The sequence below is a fragment of the Equus quagga genome, chromosome 8 (assembly GCF_021613505.1).
Source record: "Equus quagga isolate Etosha38 chromosome 8, UCLA_HA_Equagga_1.0, whole genome shotgun sequence".
NCBI lineage: Eukaryota > Metazoa > Chordata > Mammalia > Perissodactyla > Equidae > Equus > Equus quagga.
This window is the reverse complement of record NC_060274.1, coordinates 117,913,137-117,935,371: the sequence shown is the minus strand read 5'-3', so window position 1 is coordinate 117,935,371 and position 22,235 is coordinate 117,913,137. Positions and strand designations below refer to the sequence as shown.

The 22,235-nt window shown below is 42.5% G+C and overlaps 1 protein-coding gene across 5 annotated transcripts in view; it reads left to right on the top strand.

The window, feature by feature from the left end:
• The window catches only part of SLC37A3 (solute carrier family 37 member 3), a 41,564-nt gene extending 31,497 nt beyond the window's left edge, over positions 1-10,067 (top strand). For 4 of the 5 annotated variants that reach the window (XM_046669875.1, XM_046669874.1, XM_046669873.1 and 1 more), the window contains exons 11-15: positions 166-267; positions 872-919; positions 1,929-2,080; positions 6,707-6,772; positions 8,028-10,066. In XM_046669875.1, the coding sequence (XP_046525831.1) occupies positions 166-267; positions 872-919; positions 1,929-2,080; positions 6,707-6,772; positions 8,028-8,120 (461 nt within the window). In that variant the 3' untranslated portion in view covers positions 8,121-10,066. Of the gene's footprint in view, positions 1-165; positions 268-871; positions 920-1,928; positions 2,081-6,706; positions 6,773-8,027 lie in introns of all 5 variants that reach the window. The other variant, XM_046669877.1, reaches the window with a different exon arrangement.
• The last annotated feature ends 12,168 nt before the right edge of the window (positions 10,068-22,235 follow it).

The following is a 22,235-nucleotide window of genomic DNA, read 5'->3' as shown; positions in this document are numbered from 1 at the left end:
CCTCCTCAGAGGAAAATATGGAGGACACTTTTTAGGAGTCAGCCGTCTTTTGGGATGGAGCGTGTTGGGATCCTGATAGCGGCTGAGGGGTGTGGTGAGCAGGTTGCAGGTAACTGAGGTAAAATGGAAACAATTTTGATTGTGATGCGCTCTTTGTGTTTGAAGGTGGAACTTTGCAAGGCTTCATCTCTGATGTGTTACAGAAGAGAGCGCCAGTTTTAGCTCTGAGTCTGCTTCTAGCGGTTGGGTCCCTCGTTGGATATAGTCGTGAGTATTTCTCCCCTTGTGATTAAATTGTGTCTGTGATCTCTTAGGACTAATGCATTTGCCTTCAGTCAGTGATCAGCCCTGGGGAGATCCTTAGACCAGCTACAAAGGCATGATATGGGACCTTCGTATTGTCCTGTAAATGTCCGGTAAAAGTATCATCACATAGTTTTATTTGTGTAGGGGAGGAAACTGGCATCCCTTCTGCTTTGTTGGTTTGTTTAAAAGCTTGCTTGGGAGTGTGTATGCTTTGTTTGAGGGTAGGCTCCAGAGGGACAGCATTAGACCCAATAAAACAATAAAAGGGAAAAGGTTTCAAAAGAAGAAAGATGGTAATTAGTAGGTTCGGTATATGTCCCTTAAGAAGCTGTTGAGATGGGAGTAGAGTTTTTTCTGTGGCTTTTAGAAGTCTCATTAGCTTGGGTACAAGCAAGAGGCAGACATTACAAATAAAAGTTGGAAGAGGCGATGAAAGAGTTGTGTCCCTTTGTTGTCTCTGGGCGATCTGCGAGGTTGCCGAGATCCAGATCTTTGTGTGCTGTTCAATGAGGGCACACGTAATGTGCTTTTAAAGTCAGCGTGCTCTTTCTATCTTTCCTCCCAGGTTCTCCAAACAATAAGTCCATTAATGCACTTCTGATGGCTGTGACAGGTACGGCATATGGCTCCATTTCACGGTACTATTCCTTTAGAAATAAAAAGGAAACTGATGTCTCCTTCAGTCTGAGTAATACTAAGACCTTAATTATAGAGAACTCAAGTGGTAAAAGGAAAGATGCCTCCTCTGGTTTCTGTTTCTCTGCTGTTCTGTGACCTCCGCAGTCCTGCTCTTACAGATGCAGTCCCTTCTGACAGAGATATCCTGAAATTTTTGATTGCTGCCCCAGCTTTGCATATTACTTCTGGAAGTGGCCTAGGAAGACACCACGTTGGAAACCAATTCACCAGCTTTCACAAAGTCCACTTAGCTATTTTTTCCTCCTATGCTGGAATTGGCCCGTATTTCTTCACTTGTACCCCAGATGAAACAGTGGAGTTCCAGAGAGACAATATCATAGAAAAATGCCTTATTTTTAAGCTTTAGATCATTTTTAGAATATTGAGAGCTGCCCATGCTACATGAGGCACGTGGAACTGATTCCAACCCTGTGGACAGATGCCCATGGGCCACCTCCTGCTCAGGCCTCAGACAGCCCCACCGAGAGCTGTGGCAGATAGAACCGCCCGCACCATTGAAATAGCATTTCTCTTCTCTCTCTCTTTTTTTTCCATATGTTTGGTTGAATTTGGGTAGTTAAATGCTCTGTGATGCACCTCTACCATAATAGAATTTGACAAGCTGGTACAATTAGTTCTCAAGGAATGTACCCTTCACAGGATTAGAAAGGCTGTGTGTTCACTGTATTTTCTGTATCTTTGGTTTCTATAAAATATACTAGAGTGTCACATAATTCAGGAAGGGATTTCAGAAGAGTAGATGCTAACTGGTTTGAAGATGATACTATCTGGGAGCGTTTCCGTTTTTACTGGTTATTTTTCCCTTTTTCTGTTTCTCTCCAACATAATTAAAATACTGGGGTAAGACATTGCCTTGTTCAATAGATTCCTAGTGGTGTTACGAATAGTGTTTTAATGAGAGTCTATTCCGTTTATGACTTCAGGATTTTTTATTGGCGGACCCTCTAATATGATTAGCTCTGCTATTTCTGCGGACCTGGGTCGCCAGGAGCTGATCCAAGGGAGCAGTGAGGCTTTGGCGACCGTCACGGGAATTGTTGATGGAACTGGGAGCATCGGAGCTGCCGTGGGCCAGGTGAGAGGGGTTGACAGTGTGTGGTAAGCAGTCCTTCAACAGTGGAAGAATTTCCACCTGCCCGCTGGGCCACAGTAGGTGGCACTCTTGTGCTGTAGTATACTGTACACTGAAAGCCTTCAGTTTCTAGTCTCCTCTGAGGTCTAGCTGATATGACTTAATATGAAGGTCCCTTTACATTTCTGGTTCCTTCTTTCCACTTTTACTTCCAGTTTCTTCCTGTCTGGAAATAAGCTGAAAACACCTCATAAGACAGATCCTTCAGTCCTATCCTGCCTCGCCCTTCTTCCCAGCCACACTTGGCCCTCCAAGGAGGCCATGAGACCCATCCTTCTCCTTATTCCCCCCGACATGCAAACCCTACCTCCTCTCTCCCTGCCACTCACTCACTCACATACACACGTTCTTTACCTGCATCCCCACTAGGAATTGCCATGGACTCCGTAGCTGCTTGGAGTTGCTTCCTCTGCGTCCTACAACTGTGTCTCAAAGGGCAGTTCATAAACGTCGTGTAGCAGAATCATCTGGGGTGTTCATTAAAATGCAGAACGCTACGCTTACAACAGACTTGCTGAGTTAGAGCCTGGGGATCTGTATTTCAACAAGCCGTCCTGGTGATTCTAATGCACTCTAAAGTTTGACGTCTTCTCGGCTAAGATTGACCTACTGTAGATAGTCAGAACTATTCAAATTGACTTTTTTTACTTAAATTCATTCTTGTCTCAGAAAGATATATCTTCTCTAGGTGGTCATGAGTCACGCCTCTCCTAGTGTGTACCACTTCCTAGGTCATTGAGTGTTCCAGGTCACTGAGTGCTAATTTTGCAGAAATGTGGATTTGAGAATCATCTGCATGGATAAAATAGCTGAAACTATGGAAGTGATGAGATGTTTAATGGGGGAAGAGAATATAGGCAAAAACCTCAAGGGATGCCCACTGGGCAAAGAAACAGGAAGCCAGAATTTGAGGAGGTGTCAGTCAGTAAGATCATAGATGTAGGGAGGTCAGGAGAAGGAGAATGGAAGAAAAAAGGCCTATAGTTTTGACTTTTAGGTCATTAATGGCCTTGAAGATCGCTGTTTTGCCTTCTTGAAGGGGGTGGATCACTGATGTCTGATTGCTAGTGGTTAATCAGAGAGCAGGTGTGGAGGAAAAGAAACCATCTCAGTACTTACCACTATGCAGCCGTATGTGCTTATTTGTTAATGTCTGTCTCCCACTCTAAGCCTCGTGAGGGCGGTATTTTGTGTGTTTGTGTTCTGCTGTGGTCCCAGTACCGAGAATGGTGTCTGGCACACAGTAGGCCTTCAGATATTTGTTGAGTGGTTGTAGAATGAATGATTGCTATGATTGATACGCTTAGGATATTTGATTACGAGACCAAAGGGAAAAAAACTTAGCAAAGGTAGGAGAAATTTGCTTACTTGATCTTGCTCTAGAGTAGAAACCAAAAGATGCTATTGGCCACCAGTTCAGATATCTCTGTGTTAGGTGTAGGGGTGACTGTAATTCTGAGACTACTGTTTTTTCAGTTATTCTTCCTTGCTAATGTTTTCTTCATTAATCAAATGAGTGGATTCTAATTAGCATTTCAAGGATTTTACTTTTATTCAGGATGTGTCACTTGCCAGTGTTCGGATCCCTAACCGTGAACTTGGGTTAGCGTTAGACTGGCTTTCATGGTTTGGGAAGCAGGATGAGGAGTAATTCGTTGTTAGCTTTACTCATTCCCCTTCTATCTTGATTTTTGAATGATTTCTCATTGCTTGAGCTGTGAAACCCCAAATTCCACGACTTAACATTAAAAACCCTATCAATCTTGTCCTCAGCCTAACTCACCCTGAATAATTTTGTTCCCTTCACCTTTCCTTGACTTCCCAAGAAAAAAAATTGTTTTTTCCTCTTGGTTTCCATAGCAGTTGGTGCATACCTCTAATAGAACATTTGCCACAGTGTATCACATGTACTGACTGTTGATCTGGCCACTGTACCAGACCCTGCGTTCCTTGAGAACAGGAACTCTTGCTTTCCTTCATCTTTGTGTTCCCCGTGTTTAATATGCTTTTGACATGTAGCAGGGGCTCAGTAAGATTAAATTGCAGTATCTACTCAAGAGCATTGAGAACAAATGTCCACATAAACACCTGTGCACAAGTGTTCATCACTGGATTATTCATAACAGCTAAAAAAGTAGAAACAATACAAATGTCCATCCACTGATGAATGGGTAAATAAAATGTGGTATATTCATATAATGGAGTATTATTTGGCAATTGAGGAAGGATTGATAGATGCTACAGAGTAGGTGAACCTCAAAAATGTTATGCTAAGTGAAAAAAGCCAGTCACAAAAGACCACATATTGTATATGATTTCATTCATATGAGATATCCAGAATAGGCAAATCTGTAGGGAAAGGAATTAGGTTAGTCGTTGCCTAGGATTGGGTGAGTTGGAATTACCACTGGGTACAATATTTCTTTCGGGGGTGACGAAATGGTCTAGAATTAGATTATGGTGATAGCACAACTCTGTGAGTATACTAAAAACCATTGAATTGTGCACTTCAAATGTGTACAACATATAATTTCTGTTATGTAAATTATGTATCAATGAAACTGTTTAAAAGAAAGCAGAGGAGCAGTCGGAGGGCCCCCCGAGGAGAGTGTGGAGGGCCCCTGTGCTCCCTTTAGTGAGTGACTGGACCTTTGCTTTTGTGCTTTGCATGATGTGGTCTAGGCTAAATAACTCAATTGTTCTGCTTTAATTTCTGCCACTTATAAATTTCACTAGTAACGTGATCAAAGAGCATAGGTTAAACTCTCAGATCTGTGGTCAGTTGATTTTTGACAAAGGTGCTGAGATCATTCAATGGGGAAAGAACAGTTTCTTCACCAAATGGTGCTGGGAAAACTGGATGTGCACATGTAAAAGAATGAATTTGGACCCTTTCCTTACACTGTATGTAAAAATTAACTCAAAATGGATCAAATACCTAACATTAAAGAGCTAAAACTGTAAAACTCTTAGAGAGGCTGGCTCCGTGGCCGAGTGGTTGAGTCTGGGCACTCTGCTTTGGCAGCCCAGGGTTTCGCCGGTTCAGATCCTGGGCGTGGACATGGCACCGCTCATCAGGCCATGCTGAGGCAGCGTCCCACATAGCAGAACCAGAAGGAGCTACAACTAGAATATGTAATTATGTACTGGGGGGCTTTGGGGAGAAGAGGAAGGCAAAAAAAAAAGGATTGGCAACACATGTTAGCTCAGGTGCCAATCTTAAAAAAAAAAAAAATTCTTAGAAGAAAACATGGGGACAAATTATCATGACAAATACATGCAGTTGGCCAATAAGCATATAAAAAGATGCTCAACATCCTTAGTCTTTAGGGAAATGCAAATCAAAACCACAGTGAGATACCACTTCATACCTATTAGGATAGCTATAATAAAAAACAAACAAACAGAAAATAACAAGTATTGGTGAGGATGGGGAGAAATTGGAATTCTCATACACTGCTGGTGGGAATGTAAAATGGTGCAGCTGTGTTGTGGAAAACACTATGGTGATCTCTCAAAAAGTTAAATCTAGCATTATCCTGTGGCCCAGCAATTCCATTCCTAGTGTAGACCCCAAAGAATTGAAAACAGGGACTCAGGTATGCGCCAATTATTCATAATAGCCAAAATGTGGAGACAGCTCATGTCCATCAATAAATGAATTGATAAACAAAATATCTGTCTATACAATGGAATGTTATTCAGCCATATAATGGAATGAAGTTCTGATGCATAGTACAACATAGATGAACCTTAAAAACGTTATGCTAAACGAAATAAGACGGACAGAATAGGACAAATATTGTGCGATTCCACTTAACATGAAATATCTAGAATAGGCAGATTTATAGAGACAGAAAGCAGGAAGGTTACTGGGGGCTGGGGAGTGGGGGCGATGGGGAGTTCTTGCTCAGTAGGTGCACGGTTTCTGTTTGGGGCGATGAAAAATTTTGGAAATAGTGGTGATGGTTGTGCAACATTGTGAATATGTTTGATGCCACTGAGTTTTACACTGAAAAATGGTTAGAATGGCAAATTTTATGTTATATATATTTTACTGTAATAAAAAAAGAAAATGGGTTAATTGCTATTAGATCCTTTTTAGTAACTGAAAGTAAAGTAGAAGAATATGCTGTAGAACGTTAAAGTCTGATAGTCATCCTATGAGCAGATAGCATAATTGAAAAATGAGGAGTATACCTAAAAGACAAACTGTTTTTGAAAACATCAATTATAGTACCTTTCGTTGTAAGAAAGAATGATTAAATGGAAGTGACTTGATGTTCATCTTCCTTTCTTAATAGCAAAGTGAATAAAAATCAACCTTCTCAACTCGTGTCTTCTGCTATGCAGTTCCTGCACTTGGCCTCTGCCAGCTTACAGAACGAAGGCCATTAATGAAGCTTGAACAGGGACGTGTATGTGAAAGAGCTTCGTAAACTGCACAACATCACAAAAACCCTAACTCCCTTCTCTTTTTGAGAAGAGCCATGTTTAATCCACTTTTTAGCTACTTCGTTGTATTAATTTGTAAAGGATTATATTGTAATTTCTTTTTTCCCCTTCTAGTATTTGGTGTCTTTGATCCAGGATAACCTAGGATGGATGTGGGTTTTCTACTTTTTCATTCTCATGGTAAGTGTTGCCTTTTTTTTTTAAACTAGTAGTTTTTCTTATTAATTTAGTTCGGAGCATTTACTTAATCACTTCTTAAACCAGCAAAATTGCTGATTGCTTTTAAAGACCCTTTTGTGAAAAGTAACATTTTATTAGTCTAAAGCACACATTCTTTTTTCAAGGAGGGAAAGGGCCCTTGGTTTGCCCTTGACCCGAGTCTAATGAGTATTGTCATTTATAATTCCAGAGAAAAATGACGAGAGACTTATTTAAAGTATCACCGACCATTAATCAGTGTACTCGTCCGGGGTACTCTCTGTCTGCTAAATATAATTGGCGAATTCTGAAGGAAATTACAGTGTATGCCAAGCCACACAGGGTTAAAAAAGAAGCATTGCTATAATTAACACTGTGGTGTGCAGGTTCTAAAATGTACCTTGAGTCTCGTGAGAAAATACCTATTGTGCCTTAGACATACTTGGCTGGAATTTTGTACTTTCTGGGAAGTAGCCAATACAGAAGAAGGCCTCGTGCTTTTAAAACATTGCTCTGTTGAATAAGCCTGTGACATACTCTGCCACATTATTGGTGAGACGGTGCTCAAGACAGGTCTACTTGAGAGAGTCTGGTGACGGCTTCATCCACCAGGGGATGCGTTCTGTATCCTGTCCCTAAATCTAGGGCATCCTAATTGGAGGCAGCCTCATGGTCCCAAGTCCAGACACTGTCCTCCACCTTGTCCGAGGAGCCCTGGGGATAGTTCAGCACCTGAAATTCCCTGAGCTGCCTCAAGACCGTGTACTCTGCCAGCACGAAGGACAGCTTTCTGCTGCCTCACCACCTTCCAGCTTCTGAAAACTGGGCCATGTAACTCTGTGTTCCAGTTCTGACATCCGTGCTAAGTAGAGGGAAATATCTCCTGGTGAACCTGCTGGTATGATCATACTAGAAATTGCAATAGAAAGAAAACTGGATTTATTAGAACAGTTTTTAATCTGAACTCCAGTATCAATTTTCTACACTACCTATAGCAAATTATTTAATTCATGTACCTTAATTCTTTTTTTGGAGACTGTAATGTAGCATTAAGTATTTTGTGGTATTAACTGTAATTTTCAAAATGGTTTTCTAATTCCTTAAAGATTAAGAGTTATCTTTGTATGAAGTCAAAATGAACATAATTGTCCAAATTAATTATTGTGTTCAAAACATAATTCTCTAATAGAATTAATTAAATTGTTATTGCATATTTAATGTTTTTTTCTCTTCACAGACAAGTTGTACAATTCTATTTATTTCACCATTAATAGTGAGGGAAATAAGCTCTCTTACACAAAGACGACAAGCTCGCATATTGAGTGAGTGACCGGTGCCCACAAAAGAACAAGAATAATAGGAGACACATCGGGACTATTGTTTCTTTTAATTCACCCTATTTTGGGGTTGTCTTAAGAACTCCACCATAACCTCAGATTGTTAAGCCTCTTTCAACAGTGTCAGCCGCCTGAGACGCTGACCGGGGTGAAGGCTGGGCTGTTTTTCTATACTACAGGAATTATTGTCGATGATTTTTACTGTTGTTGTTTCATGAATGTACTGAATGGCCTCTGAATCTGCCAGCATCTTTGTTTGGCCTGCGGAGGTTCCTCCCTTTAACTTTAAAGACTGTATTGAACTTGGACCCTTGTCCTCCCGCCTGGAAAGCTGCGTGACCACAGGCAGTTGTGCGTGGTTTGTGTCGGTGAGGTGCTTCATGAATAGGAGGATCATTGCATTTTGCCTTGGTCATGAGTTTGCAGAGTGGCTCATCTTTGAAGCATCGGATCCTGATGAAGTGCTCAGGCTGGATCAAGCATAAGCCTGCCGTGGACAAAGAATCCCTTTGTTGACTGTGGTGGGAAAAACCACACTACATGCTGATTGTCTCGGTCAGTCTGTATCTGATCTAAAGTCCCTCAGCTCCAGAAGCAGAAGTGTCTTCAAATTATTGTCAACTTGTTCTCCTCCATCTTCATTCAGAATTAGCTTTGACTCCCAGGAGTATTTAGTCTTCCTTTCAAGGACCATGTGGTACATTAGTTGTCGTGAACATTCCAGTGTGTAACTCACAACCAAAGTTGTGTACCCAACCCCAGGTTGGCTGTCTGGGAATTTTAGAATCCACTAGGAAGGTAATCTCCTTAGCCCTATTTTCAGAGAATTGATCTCTGTCACAACCGGGTTCCTTGAGTTACCTCAGCAGAAGACTAGAATTAGGGAAAAGAGAAAGACCTTTTGTCCTAGTGAGCGTTAAGTGTGTGACATTGAATCACATTAATGGATTACTAGGACCTGAGGAGTATCTAGGTGTCTATTCTTTAGAAGTTTGTAGAGTGTATGTCTTCAAGGCTGTGAATTCTATACCAATTATCAATATTTTAAGGTCATTCTGTATATATATTTTAAATTATGTAAGGGAACCAGGGGGAAAATGTGCAATTTTGAGGGCTGCCTAATTTGCATTGGGTTAGGGAATATTTTTCAACCTCTTGCTTTATACTCTGAAATGTGGTATGTTTATGAACTGGTTAATGTTATTTAATCAAGCAGATTTCCAGTCATTTGATTGCTCATTACTGACAAAAAGGGAAATATGAAACACAGGGATGGAAAATAAACTGACTTTTATAGTAAGTATCTGTCCATCTGGTTATTTAAGTATATACCCTGACTTCCACATTTTCGAATACCATTCATGCCTTATGTTTTCCTTCTACTGAGTGTCCCTAGTGACCAATCGCTGACCATACAGTGGTGGCACATTGTACAGCATCTCCCCCTCTAGGTGATGGTGGCCCCATTTCTGTTATGTTCTGTGAAGCCCTTCCCTTGCCTTTGTGTAAGATTGTGCTCAGTTTGGATGCATTGCCTGGTTGTAATTTAAGAATTGTCTGTAGATGAACCCCATTTTTATTATTTAACCTCTTTCTGACATTTGGCTGAGAGAGTTTCCTCTCCCCCAACACAATCAGTGTGCTCGCACCTTTGTGTCCAGACACCAACCCTTGTTCGCTTACCTAGTTTAAACTTAGCTGGGTGTGTGTTCCCCTGACCTCTCTGTAGCCCCCAAGCCGTACCTGAAATGAGATTATAAATAAGTGCTCAGCGCTGAATGAAATAATATATTGCACTGTGGGTATATTCCTTATTGTTCTAGTTCTGGCAATCTACATAGGAATTAGCTTTAAAGAACTCCTGAGAGTTATGCACCTTGTTAATTTTTTTCCTTTGAGGGAAAGGCCATAGTGAAGATAACTTGGAAATGCACTCTTCTCTGCAGCTTGATCTCTGATGCTCGCTGGGTTGAAATAAAGTGCTCTGCCTCTTCTTGTCATATGGTGGTTTCTTTTCTCCTTCCGTATAGTTTGAAAGGAAGAGAGGCCCCTCCCCTCTCCTACTTGCCTGTTCCTGCTTCCTGGAGGATGGAGTCCCACAGTCAGCATTCGTGAGGAAATGTCCGAGGGCCCTTGTGCCCGTCGTGATGTTCGGTGGGCTGGAGGATGTGGGGTGCTCTCGTTCATTCACTCCTTCCCTTCTTTAAAGCCTCCAGAAGTCTTGCCTCCCAAATAAGTAACTGATGAAGCCTTTTCTTGTCTCCACTAGGTCTTCTGACTCATGTCCTATTCTCCGTTTCACAACCAAACCCTTTGAGTTATCAGATGGTATCTGCTGCCTTCCTGGCTGTCCTACTAACTTCTTCCTTACCCAGGTAACTAACTGTATATCTCTTTGCCCAGCACAGTCCTGGTTTATGGCTGTTGTTCTGACATAATTCTCAATAGCAACCCCTCTGCTCTCCAAGTGTCCCTGTTTGGACATCTTTAACCTCCGACCTCTTATTTCATCACCCGACAGAAACTGGGCATCTGAAGGTCGTTGAATTTGGAGAGCTTTTTTTCTCATTCCTTGTCTTTCTTTCTTTCTTTTTTTTTTTTTTTTAAAGATTGGCACCTGGGCTGACAACTGTTGCCAATCTTTTTCTTTTTTCTGCTTTATTTCCCCAAATCCCCCTGTACACAGTTGTATATCTTACTTTCAGGTCCTCTAGTTGTGGGATATGGGACGCCTCCTCAGTGTGGCCTGATGAGCGGTGCCATGGCCGCGCCTAGGATCCGAACCCTGGGCCGCCACGGCGGAGCGTGCGAACTTAACCACTCGGCCGCGGAGCCAGCCCCTCCTTGTCTTTCTTAATCCTGTGGTACTTGACACTGGTAACCACTTCATCTTCCCTGGGACTTTTCTTTGGCTTCTATGACATTTTAATTTATTGAATCTTCTCATTTCCTACCCCTTTACTGTTTCTCTGCACTGCTTTCCCTCTGCTAGTTTCCTTCCCAAAAGAAGTGTCACCAGCTTTCTCTGATGAGCTGTTTTTGTAATCTACCAATAGCACTGTTAAATACTTAGTGAATATGAAACACTAAGGCATATGGCCTTACAATAAGCAATGGCATACAATAAACAATAAGGAATATGGCATCTGTTGGTTAAATACTGTCTGGTGTTGGGGCCACCCCGTGGCCGAGTGCTTAAGTCCGCGCACTCTGCTTCGGTGGCCCAGGGTTTCGCTGGTTCGGATCCTGGGCGCGGACCTAGCACCACTCATCAAGCCATGTTGAGGTGGCATCCCACATAGCACAACTGGAGGGACCCAAAACTAAAATATACAACTATGTGCTATGGTGCTTTGGGGAGAGGAGGAAAGAAAAAAAAATGCTATCTGGTGTAGAGTTAAGAGCAAGTCTCGAGGGAGGGACATGGGCTCAACGTAGAACCTCAACCCCCTGTCACGTCCCCATGCAGACCACTCTGCCAATTGCCTACCTGAGTGGTTTTTAAATTTTCTAAGTCATAAGCCCTTTGGAGAATCTGAAACCCATTTACCCTCTCCCTAGATCAAAACGCACATATGAACAAACATTCAAAATTTTTTACAGGGTGTTCATGGGCCAAAACTTGAAGCCCATCTTTAGACCACAGAGTTAGAAACCTTGGTTGAGAGACTCAGTTGCCACCTGGCATGAGGTTTTCCACAATCCAGGTTCAGTCTGTTTCTTTACTGAATCTCCCATTGCCTCTCTACACGAATCTTCTACGAAATCAGACTGGTCAACTTGTTAAATGGCAGTGTGTAATCATATCTTCTTTTTTCTTTTAGGAAGTACTTGGGTTTTTTAATTAAAAAATTTCCTAACTGTGATGAAATGCACATGACGTAACATTTATCCTCTTAACCGCTTGAAGTGTACACTTCAGTAGTGGTGCGTGCCTTCTGGTCTTGATGCACTTCTTGCGTGTAATGCCCTTCTTTAACTCTCAACTTTCTGAATCTTAATTTTCCTTCAAGGCTTGGCCAAGCACCCTCTAGTGCGAGAAACCCTTCCCTGCCAGCCTTGCTGCATCTCGCCTTTGGTAGCAACCTCAATGTTATTTGTTTGTGCTTAGCTGCTTTTATGTCTGATTCTCCAAGAGATTGTGGCTTCTTTTCCTCCAGTGCCTCGTTCCTTGCATGGTTGGTGTTGAGTAACTGTTGATCATGTTGGAAAAGGTGGAAGGAGAATGAGAGTGGAGAGTGGGCAGAGCGGCCTGTGGCTCTATGATTCTGCAAATGGCCTTTCCCCTTGGTCTGCATGCGACACTGCAGTAGATGTCCGGGTTATCAGGCTGTCTGGCATAGAGTGCGTTCTCTCCTCCTCAGCTTCTTCCGAGACCTGTCAGCTCTTCCAGAGAGCTAAGCAACAGTGAACAGTGAGCTTTTTGCTCCAGTACAAATCCCATGTTGTTCACTTTTGGCTTTATTCCTCTTCCTTCTGCCACCGTCCCTATTCTGTTCACCCCTCTTGGCCCCTGATGTCCCACCTCCATGGAGCCTTTCCTGATCACTCGCTCCTAATGCTCTTTCCCGTCTTTAAACTTCGTTATCAGTCGACCACACAGTCTGCCCCAGGCTGATTGATTTCACTGCCTTATTTTGTTCTCTGGTTGCTTCTGGTTAAGTTGTCATTTCCTCAATTAAACTGGGAGTGTCAGAGAGTCAACTCCATGTCCAAGGACACAGCAGCCGTTTAATCAAGACAGAGATATACCTTCCCATGTGGCTTCTTGTGCTTTTAGATTCAGCGTCATCTTCCTTTTGCTTTTCCTTAAATGCCCTGAGCATTTCTGGTGACCTCGTTCATTTCAGATTAAATATGAAATACCGATATTTATATATGTGAACATGGATAATACAAGTCACTTAAATGGTTGTATATATGTGTGTGTTATATGCAGTTGGGGGTAATGATGTATATGTTCTATGTAACTGTGTTACACATAGTCATACACACACACATATACTTATATCTCAAGTCTAAAACTTGAAAAAGAATTCTGTCCCTGAGCACCCAGTGGTGTGATCTTTCACCATCACTGCTGTGATACTTCATATGTGTACACAACTTTAAAAAGTGCCCGCCCATTCCCTACTCGCCTTTATCCACACCACATCTTTGGGAGGTAGGCGGGACATGGGGTTCTGTTCCTTAGATGTGAGAACTGAGTCTCAGAGAGCTCAGTGGTTAGCGCAAGGTCCCAGAAGCAGGACTAAATAAAAGCCAAGGTCTTTTAATGTGACTCCAGTGTTTTTTCCATTATGCCACGCGGCTTCTTCTCAGTTAACTTAATCTTCTCCCAGGCTTACTTCCAAGATATAAATTGTGCCACTGCGCTCATCTTTTCCAAGAGCCGGAGTCGGGGGGCGAGCTGGCCTGTCCCACATGGGAGGCTTTGTGTTCACACTGCCGCCAGCCCTGCACCTGCTGCTCCACTGAGCGCCCCGCGGCCGCCCGCACCTTGGCTTCTCTCCGCAGTGCCTTCTGTTCCCGGTTTGCCTTTTGAAAAACACCCGTCCTCTTTGGAGGAGGATTCTGGCGCCTGACAAACTCTTGCCTGGTAATCTCTTCCCTCCTTCGGGCCCTGGGTGGTCAGTGTGATGATTTCGTGTGCCCACCTCAGCCAGGTCTGCCTCTTTCCTCCTGCCCGTGGTCCCTGCTCTTACCGTTCTTTCTAATGAATGCTTATTAACTTTGAATGAGGGTCTTTCTTCGAAAATGCTGTTAGTCAGCTTTTTACTGCCTGCTATTGTCCTCTGATTAAAGAAATGCCTTTTTCCCCTTTCAGAAATTAGATAAGAAGTAGCAGAATCATTTGGAACTATTTTAAATCTCCTTTATCACAAGGAGGTTGTCATTGTGTACCTCTGTCACCAGTGGAATACTGATAAAAGGGCCACCCTGTTTGATGGGAATGTTGTGGATTTTAATGGGATAATTGTATGTAGGTAAAACCTTTCATCTGCGGGCTTCAAAGGCCTTCACCTTGTTTGATAGTTACTATCCTGTCCTGAAGAGTGACATCAGGATACCACAGCCCTAGATTGTGTGTGCGCATGTGCATTTGCCTATTTATGTAGCATTTTGTTTGTTTTCCTAGACCCACCATAGAAGGTTTCAGGAACCTAACAGTGTTGCAGTTGATTTCCACTAAAACATAGTAGTTAATGAAGAGCATGCCTGACTCGCCCTTTTCTCCTGGAATGAAAATGCTAAAGATGCAGATGGGCAGTGAAGCAGCAGACCCTGCCCCAAATGCCCCACAGTCGTGCATCGTCGTCTGCACTACTGGCTGGGTTTACACACAAGATGATTCTGTGAACAAGCTCAGAGGGAATGTAAGTGCTGCGTAATCACCCAGATTGTCACTTAACAGAACTTTTGAGAAACAAGCCTGTGTCATGACTGAAGGAAAGTTCCCTAATTAAGTTAAAACGAGACCAAAGCCACCCCCTTCTCGGCCCACGACATCCGCCACCTCTCGTCTGTGCAGTCACTTAGATGCTCTTGAAACGGCCTCTGGATAAAGGGATGGGTTAGTTAAAAGAAGAACCTTTTAGAGAAAGGGCTTGGAAGGGTGGCCCGTAGGAATGACCAGTGCCAGCCCCCGTCCACGTCCACCTGCTGTTTGGCTTTGATGCCGCCCAGGCAGCCTTTCACCTGCTCATTTAATGCTGCAGGGTCGGGGTGGTTCTACTCGCTAAGGAGATTTTGATGTGAACATTTACGCTTCCCTCTTCCACCCCCTGAAAGAACTGTTCACTATGAAGCCCTTTTCGGTGTCTCGGGCCGCTCGCGCCTCCCGCCTCAGCAGGGGGAGACAGAGTCCCAGGGACCCTGCCTGCTGTGCTTTCCAGCACCAGAAAGCGCCACTGTATTTCATTATCGCTTTCTATCTGTTTGTTTTGAAAACCTCCTGGCTAGTTATTCTCTGAAGTTCTCGGTACCCCTGCCCTTACCCCCTCCTCCCCACCCCTGCAGCCTCCTGTCACCGCCTGTTTTTCTGAAGGATCAAGATTGTCTGGAGTTTGCATGATTCTCTGTCTCTCAGAGGAACTGATGCCTTAACTTCACTCTCTTTGATTAACTTCTCTCCATCCTTTTTTTTTCAGTCTTTGAACTCCCCAGGCCTCTCAGGTGAGACCCTCAGCTGTCCCCTCCATGCCTTACTGCTACCATCCCTTCTGCTAGGAATATTCAGTGAGTGAATTCTCCAGATGGATGGTCCACCTGTGCAAACCCGGATGTCTACTCAGGCAAAGATTTTTCCACCACCGAGTCCTTCCCCAATCTGGACTTCAGCTTTGAATGCTGGAGGTTAGAGCTGAAGAGAGTCTGTTCTCCTCCTCAGGGTGTGGATGTCCTCGTGTCATCCCTCACAGCCCGTCACAGACCTGCCTTCGGAAATGTTTTCTTCCAGCCACAGGGCACGCTCTCCCTTGCAAGCCATCCCGTCGCTGGATAGCTCTGATTGTTAGAGAATTCTTCCACTGAGTGAAAATCCCGCCTAATTTCTTCTGTTGGTCCTGATTCTTCCTTCTGAAGCAACGCAGATGTGTATTTTCTCTTGGTGTATGTGAAGACAGCGCCCATCTCTCCCTTTCAGCTTTTTAGGCTTCCAATCTTAGATTTTTATTGAAACTATTCCCCCAGCTGCTGCTTCTGATCAAGTGTGACAGTCTCAGCTCTTGACTGTTGATGTTGTGACCACCTTCTCCTTCTTTGAACTCTACCTTTCTCTCCAATTTGATTTCCCCTGTCCTTCTAATCCTCAATCCCGAGAAAGCTCTCTAGACAAAATTGTTTCATCTTCTGTGTTCCAGAGACTCTTGTTCATACTCTATTTTCAGCCCTGTCTTCACCCATCTATAAAACTCAAGAAAGTCAGGACTACCTTCTAATCATTTTGAAAATCCCTCATATGGTGCCTGGTAAGTGGAAGGTAGAACTTAGTTAATGTTTAATTTTCTCGGTTCTAGTTCCAGTACTTCCTTTAGAAAAGTCAGGTTTTCATATTTTTCTAAAACCTACAGATGACTACCAAATATTCACCTCCAGTCCCAATTTGTTACTCACTTTCCAATCTTATATTGCCTGGAGGTCGCTAGGATGTCCTGCTGGCAGCCCAATTTAATATAGCTCATTTTTTCACCCCAGTCTCTGCAAACCCACTACCCATATAACTTTCCTAGTGGTCTTTGGTTAATAAGCTACTTGACACATTTTTGAGTAACCTCAGGCATCAAGGCATGTTTTGATTCTTATTCATTAAATAGCTCGCTCTTATTCTGGACTGTGAGTCCTCGACTGCCATAGTTCTCACACTTTCTGGTTTGTCTTCAATCGTCACTGGCAACACCATCTTTCCGTCCCCCTAGGCTCACAGCCTTAGGGATAATTTTTGACACATCTTTTCTTCTGTCCTTGTAGTCAGCCTCCAGGTGTTACTGATTCTTTCTTGCTTGCTTTTCCAATTTCTCAATTGGAATCTCTCAAAATTTTCCATTTTGATATGCAAGCTGCCTTCCTCTATCTGAACTATTCACAGCAGCCTTCTTTTTGGTGTTTCTCCTTGCACTCTTGACCTGCTCCAGTCTGCCCTGCACACTCGTAGAAGAATCTTGTGAAACAGTATGTTTATGGTATTTTTCTCCTGCTCAGATATCGAAAGTGACTCTCTTGTTTGCTGGATTAATTCTGAGATCTTGCATGAATCCTCATGTCTAGCTAGAACATCTAAGAGCCCAGAGATCTGAGAGTAAGCAGTGGGGACCTGTCTCTTCATTGACATCTTGTTTGTGATGGTACTGAATACCTACCTCTCTTCCCTTGTCTTTTTTTTTTAATAACAACCTTGTTGTATATAATTTACACATACCACTCAAGTGACCCATGTAAGCTGTACAGTGGTTTTAGGAATATTCACAGAGGTGTGCATCCATCACTACTATCTAAATTCAGAACATTTTCATCACCCCCGAAGGAAACCCCATACCCATTAGCAGTCACTCTCCATTCTTCTCTCTCCCCTGCTCCTGGCAACAACTACTGATTTACATTCTGTACTTGTGGATTTGCCTATTCTGGACATTTCATAGAAATGGAATCTCATAATATGTGGTCTTTTGTGATGGGCTTCTTTCGCTTAACATAATGTTTTCGAAGCTGTTCTAATTGGGTTTTCTTAGATTTTGTGTCTATTTGGTGTCTATTCATCAGAGGGCCAACTGTATTAACTATGTTTTCATATTTTCTGTATTCTTTTTTTTTTTTGCTGGGAAGGATTCACGCTGAGCTAACAGCTGTTTCCAATCTTCCCCTCTCTTTTTTTCTTCCCCTCCCCAAAGTCCCAGTACATAGGTGTATATTCTAATTGTAAGTCCTTCTAGTTCTATGAGAGCCACCGCCACAGCATGGCTGCTGACAGATGAGTGATGTGGTTCCATGCCTGGGAACTGAAACCAGCCACCGAAGGTGAGTGTGCTGAACTTTAATCACTAGGCCATCAGGGCTGGCTCTTATCTTCTGTATTCTTGATGCTCTGGTATTGGTGGCCTCACTGACTGGGCAGGGACTTCCCCCAGGGCTAGCTAGTTCTTTGCATGGCAAAGGGCTCGCCCTGGAGCACACTTTTTGTATCCAAACGAACTAGTCCAGAGCTCACACGGGAACCAACCATCCCCTTTATCAAACTTACACACACTAAACCAATATTTCCTCTGCCTTAAATCAACTCAGGGCCAGGTACCAGACAGTTAGAGACAGCCCCTTCCTAAAGCCTGCCAGAACTATTCAGATTAGTCAATCCTAAACTGTTTACCCTGTCCTGCCTTGCCTCTCCCACAGAAAACACAGTAAAGGCTCAGGTCTGGGTTCGGGATTTCCCCCGCTCCTGCCTCCTGACCCAAAATGGAGCTTCCCTATGTGGCCCTGTGTGGTGTGGTGTGCCCTCCTCTCAGAAACTATAAGTAATAAAAATCTGCTTTCAAGGGGCTGGCCCCGTGGCTGAGTGATTAAGTTCGCGTGCTCTGCTGCAGGCGGCCCAGTGTTTCATTGGTTCAAGTCCTGGGCGCAGACATGGCACTGCTCATCAAACCACACTGAGATGGCGTCCCACATACTACAACTAGAAGGACTCACAATGAAGAATATACAACTATGTACCGGGGGCCTTTGGGGAGAAAAAGGAAAAAAATAAAATCTTTAAAAAAAAAAAATCTGCTTTCAAGTATTTCAAGGCATTGACCTCTCCATGTCATCACTCAGTCCCCTCCATAAATTAAAATCCCACAGGAACAGTTGAGACAAAGGCTCATTTATGTTGTGGCATGTATCAGTTCTTCACTCCTTTTTATGACTGAATTGTGTGCCTATCCCACATTTTGTGTATTCATTCACCAGTTGATGGACATTTGGATTATTCTCACTTTTTGGCTATTATGAATAATGCTGCTATAAGCATTTGTGTACAAGTTTTGTGTGGATACGTGTTTTCAGGTCTATTGGGTGTATTCCTAGGTGTGGAATTGCTGAGTTGTATGGTAACTATATTTAACATATAGAACTGCCAAACTGTTTTCCAAAGTGGCTGCACCATTTTACAATGTCACCAGCAATCTGTGGAAGTTCCAATTTCTCCACATCCTCACTGACATTTGTTATTGTCTGTTTTTTTTTATTTTAGTCCTCGTAACAGATTTGAAGTGGTGTCATGTTGTGGTTTTGATTTGCAGTTCTCTAGTGACTAATGATGTTGAACATTTTTTCATGTGCTTATTGGCCATTTGTATATTTCCTGGAGAAATGTCTCCTTTGCCCATTTTAGAATTGAATTGGGTTATTGATCTTTTTATTGTTGAGTTGTAAGAGTTCTTTATATGTTCTGGATACAAGTCCATTATCAGATACATGATTTAAAAATATTTTCTTCTATTCGATGGATTGTCTTTTCACTTTTTTGCTGGTGTCCTTCGAAACACAAATGTTTTTATTTTGATGAAGTCCAATTTACCTATTTTTTCTTTTCTTGCTTTTGATTCTGGCATCATATATAAGATATCTTTGCCTAACCCAAGTCATCAAGATTTACTCGTAAGTTTTCTTCTAAGAGTTTTATTGTTTTAGCTCTTACTTTTAGGTGTATGATCCATTTTTAGTTAATTTTTGTTTACGGTATTAGGTAGGAGTCTAAGTTTATTCTTTTCATGTGGATATCCAGTTGTCCCAGCATCATTTGTTGAAAAGACTGTTCTTTCCCCATTGACTTGTCTTGGTGCCCTTATTAAAGATCAATTGACCATAAAGGGAAGAGTTTACTTCTGAACTCTCAATTCTAGTTCATTGATCTGTATGTCCATGTGATCTGTATAGATCTGTATGTCTGTCCTTATGCCAATACTACACAGCTTGATTATTGTAGCTTTGTAGTAAGTATTGAAATCAGGAAGTCAGTTCTCCAACTTTGTTCTTCTTTTTCAAAATTGGTTTGGTGATTCTGGGTCCCTTGCATTTCCACATGAATTTTAGAATTAGTTTGTCAATTTCTGCCAAAAAAAAAAAAATGGCCGCTGGAATTTTGAAAGGGACTGTGTTGATTCTAGATCAATTTGGGGAGTATTGCCATCTTAATGACATTAAATCTTCCAGTCTGTGAATATGGGATGTCTTTCCATTTATGTAGTTCTTCTTTAATTTCTTTCAATGATGTTTCATATTTCTCAGTGTACAAGTCTTGTGCTTTTTTTGTTACATTTATTCCTAAGTATTTTTTCTTTTTGACGGTATTCTAAATGGAATTGTTTGCTTCATTTCATCTCATATGGTTAGTTTCTAGTATATAGAGATACAATTGATGTTTGTGTATTGATCTTGTATCCTGCAACCTAGCTGAACTTGTTTTTCGTTCTAATAATTCTTTTGTGGATTCCTTAGGATTTTTTACATTCAGGATCATGTCACCTGGGAATACAGAGTTTTACTTCTTCCTTTCTGATCTGGATGCCTTTAATTTCTTTTTCTTACCTAATTTCCTTGGTTAGAACCTCCAGGACAGTCTTGAATAGAAGTGGCGAGCGTGATCATCCTTGTCCTGCTCCTGATCTTTGGAGGAAAGCATCCACTCTTTCACCATTAAGTTATGATATTAGCTGTGGGTTTTTCGTGGATGGCCTCTTGCTGTTTTGTCATCCTACACTATCCTGTTTCTCTTTGTACTCTCTGACTTTACAGTATAGTGGGAAGGGTGTGAACCTTAGAACCAGATTTGGGTTTGAATTGATTGCCTTATTAATTCTATCAGGAAATGTTGAGTCTTAGACACCAGTGTGTGAAAGAAAATCCTTGCTCCCAAACTGCTGCTAATACCGTGAGAGAGACTGTCACATGGATTGAATATTGTCGTGTGACAGGTGCTGTGGTGGGGGTATGGCCAGGGCAGTGAGGAGCACAGAAAACAGGCCCCTGGAAAGATCAGAACAACCTGAGGATACAATGTCTAAATTGCTCTTGAATGATAAGAAATAGTCCTGGAAGAGAGGGAACATGTGCAGAAGTGGGAAGGGGGCTGATTCTGTGAAGCACGGGTAGGTCTGTGGGGCTGGAGTGTGGGGTGCTTGCGAGTGAGGGGCCTGAGGTGATCCTAGAGAGTTGGTGGAGCCATCTTACCAAGGGCCTCGCAAGCTTCTGAAGGCTTTGTGAGAACTGGATTTGTGTGTGAGAACACTGGTGGCAGGGGAGCAGATGGGTCGGTGATGGGGGGGACCTGGAGATAGGAGTTTTGCCTAGGCAGGGAAGAATTGAGGGCCTAAAGTAGGTTGGAAGAAGGGAATAGAGTCCAGGAGGATTCGAAGGTATCTTGACTGAAAGGTGAAGGAAATGGATTTGGAGAGAATGACTCTTGGGTTTCTGATGTGAGCATCTGAGTTGTTTGGTGGACTAACCTGAGATTCAGTTTTCTCATCTGTAAAATTGGAAAAGTAATTCACAGAAGAGTACATGCAAATCTCTTAGCACAAGCATATGGGTTTGGACTCAGTACTCATTCTTTGTGCTTTTCACCTTTGTTTTTGGTTCTTCCATTCTCTAACTAGGTCTTTATTTAGTTAATTCCACCTTCAGAATGCTTTTCTTTGCTGTGTCCCACAGTTCCCACTGTCACCATATGGATGACTCCCAGATTTCTCTCTCCACTCTGATCCCTCTCATAAGTATTTTCGACTGTGTTTTGGGCATCTGCATGGCCTCTCACTCCTCACGAGAGAGAGAACCATCACCCACATGTCTTCCTCCTCCTCATGTCCATAAGCCTATTAATGGCACTATCATTTTCTCAGTCACCTGGGCTTAAAATCGTTTTTTCTAATTGAAAAAGTACATCTATCTCTGGTGATTTCTAGTTTCCAAGCGTCCTTTTGATGTCTTTCCTCCTTTCATTTCCTCACATCCAGTGAAAGTTCAGGCTCTGTGTAATCATGCCTGTAACATTGTACACACCTGTTTCCTTTTCTATCCCATTCTTACTGCCTTTGTTCAGGCCTTCGTTACTCCCATCTGAACTAGAACACTGGTTCTCTATCTCTTATTTCTCTCCCTTTGTTCCATCCTGCGGGCAACTGGAGACTCAGCTTCTGGAGACACTTATTGGATCATGACTCTCACCCTATTGAGGGTCTTCTGTGAGTTCACACCCACTGGAACAAGCCCAAGCTTGTCAGCTTGTTGTTTAAGGTGCTGCATGTCCAAACCCAGTGTACCTCTCCAGATTTACCTTCCCACATCCTTGTAGAAAAATGAGACAGTTTGATGCACCTCAGTATCACCTCTGTGTCTTCTCTTGTGGAAATTGTATTTGTTTTCCAAGGTGCAGTTCGTGAATCCTGCCTGAGTTTCATCAAACCAGGTAATTCTCCTTCCTCATAGCCTGTAGAACTTTGTGCTTATTTAAAATGATTTGTGTACATATCTTATCTCTCCTAATCTCCTTGAGGGTGCCTCCTTCATTTCTGTACCCCCCAAATTATTCAACAAATATTTGTTAATGGAATGTGCTACATTCCTTATCTTCCTGAAGC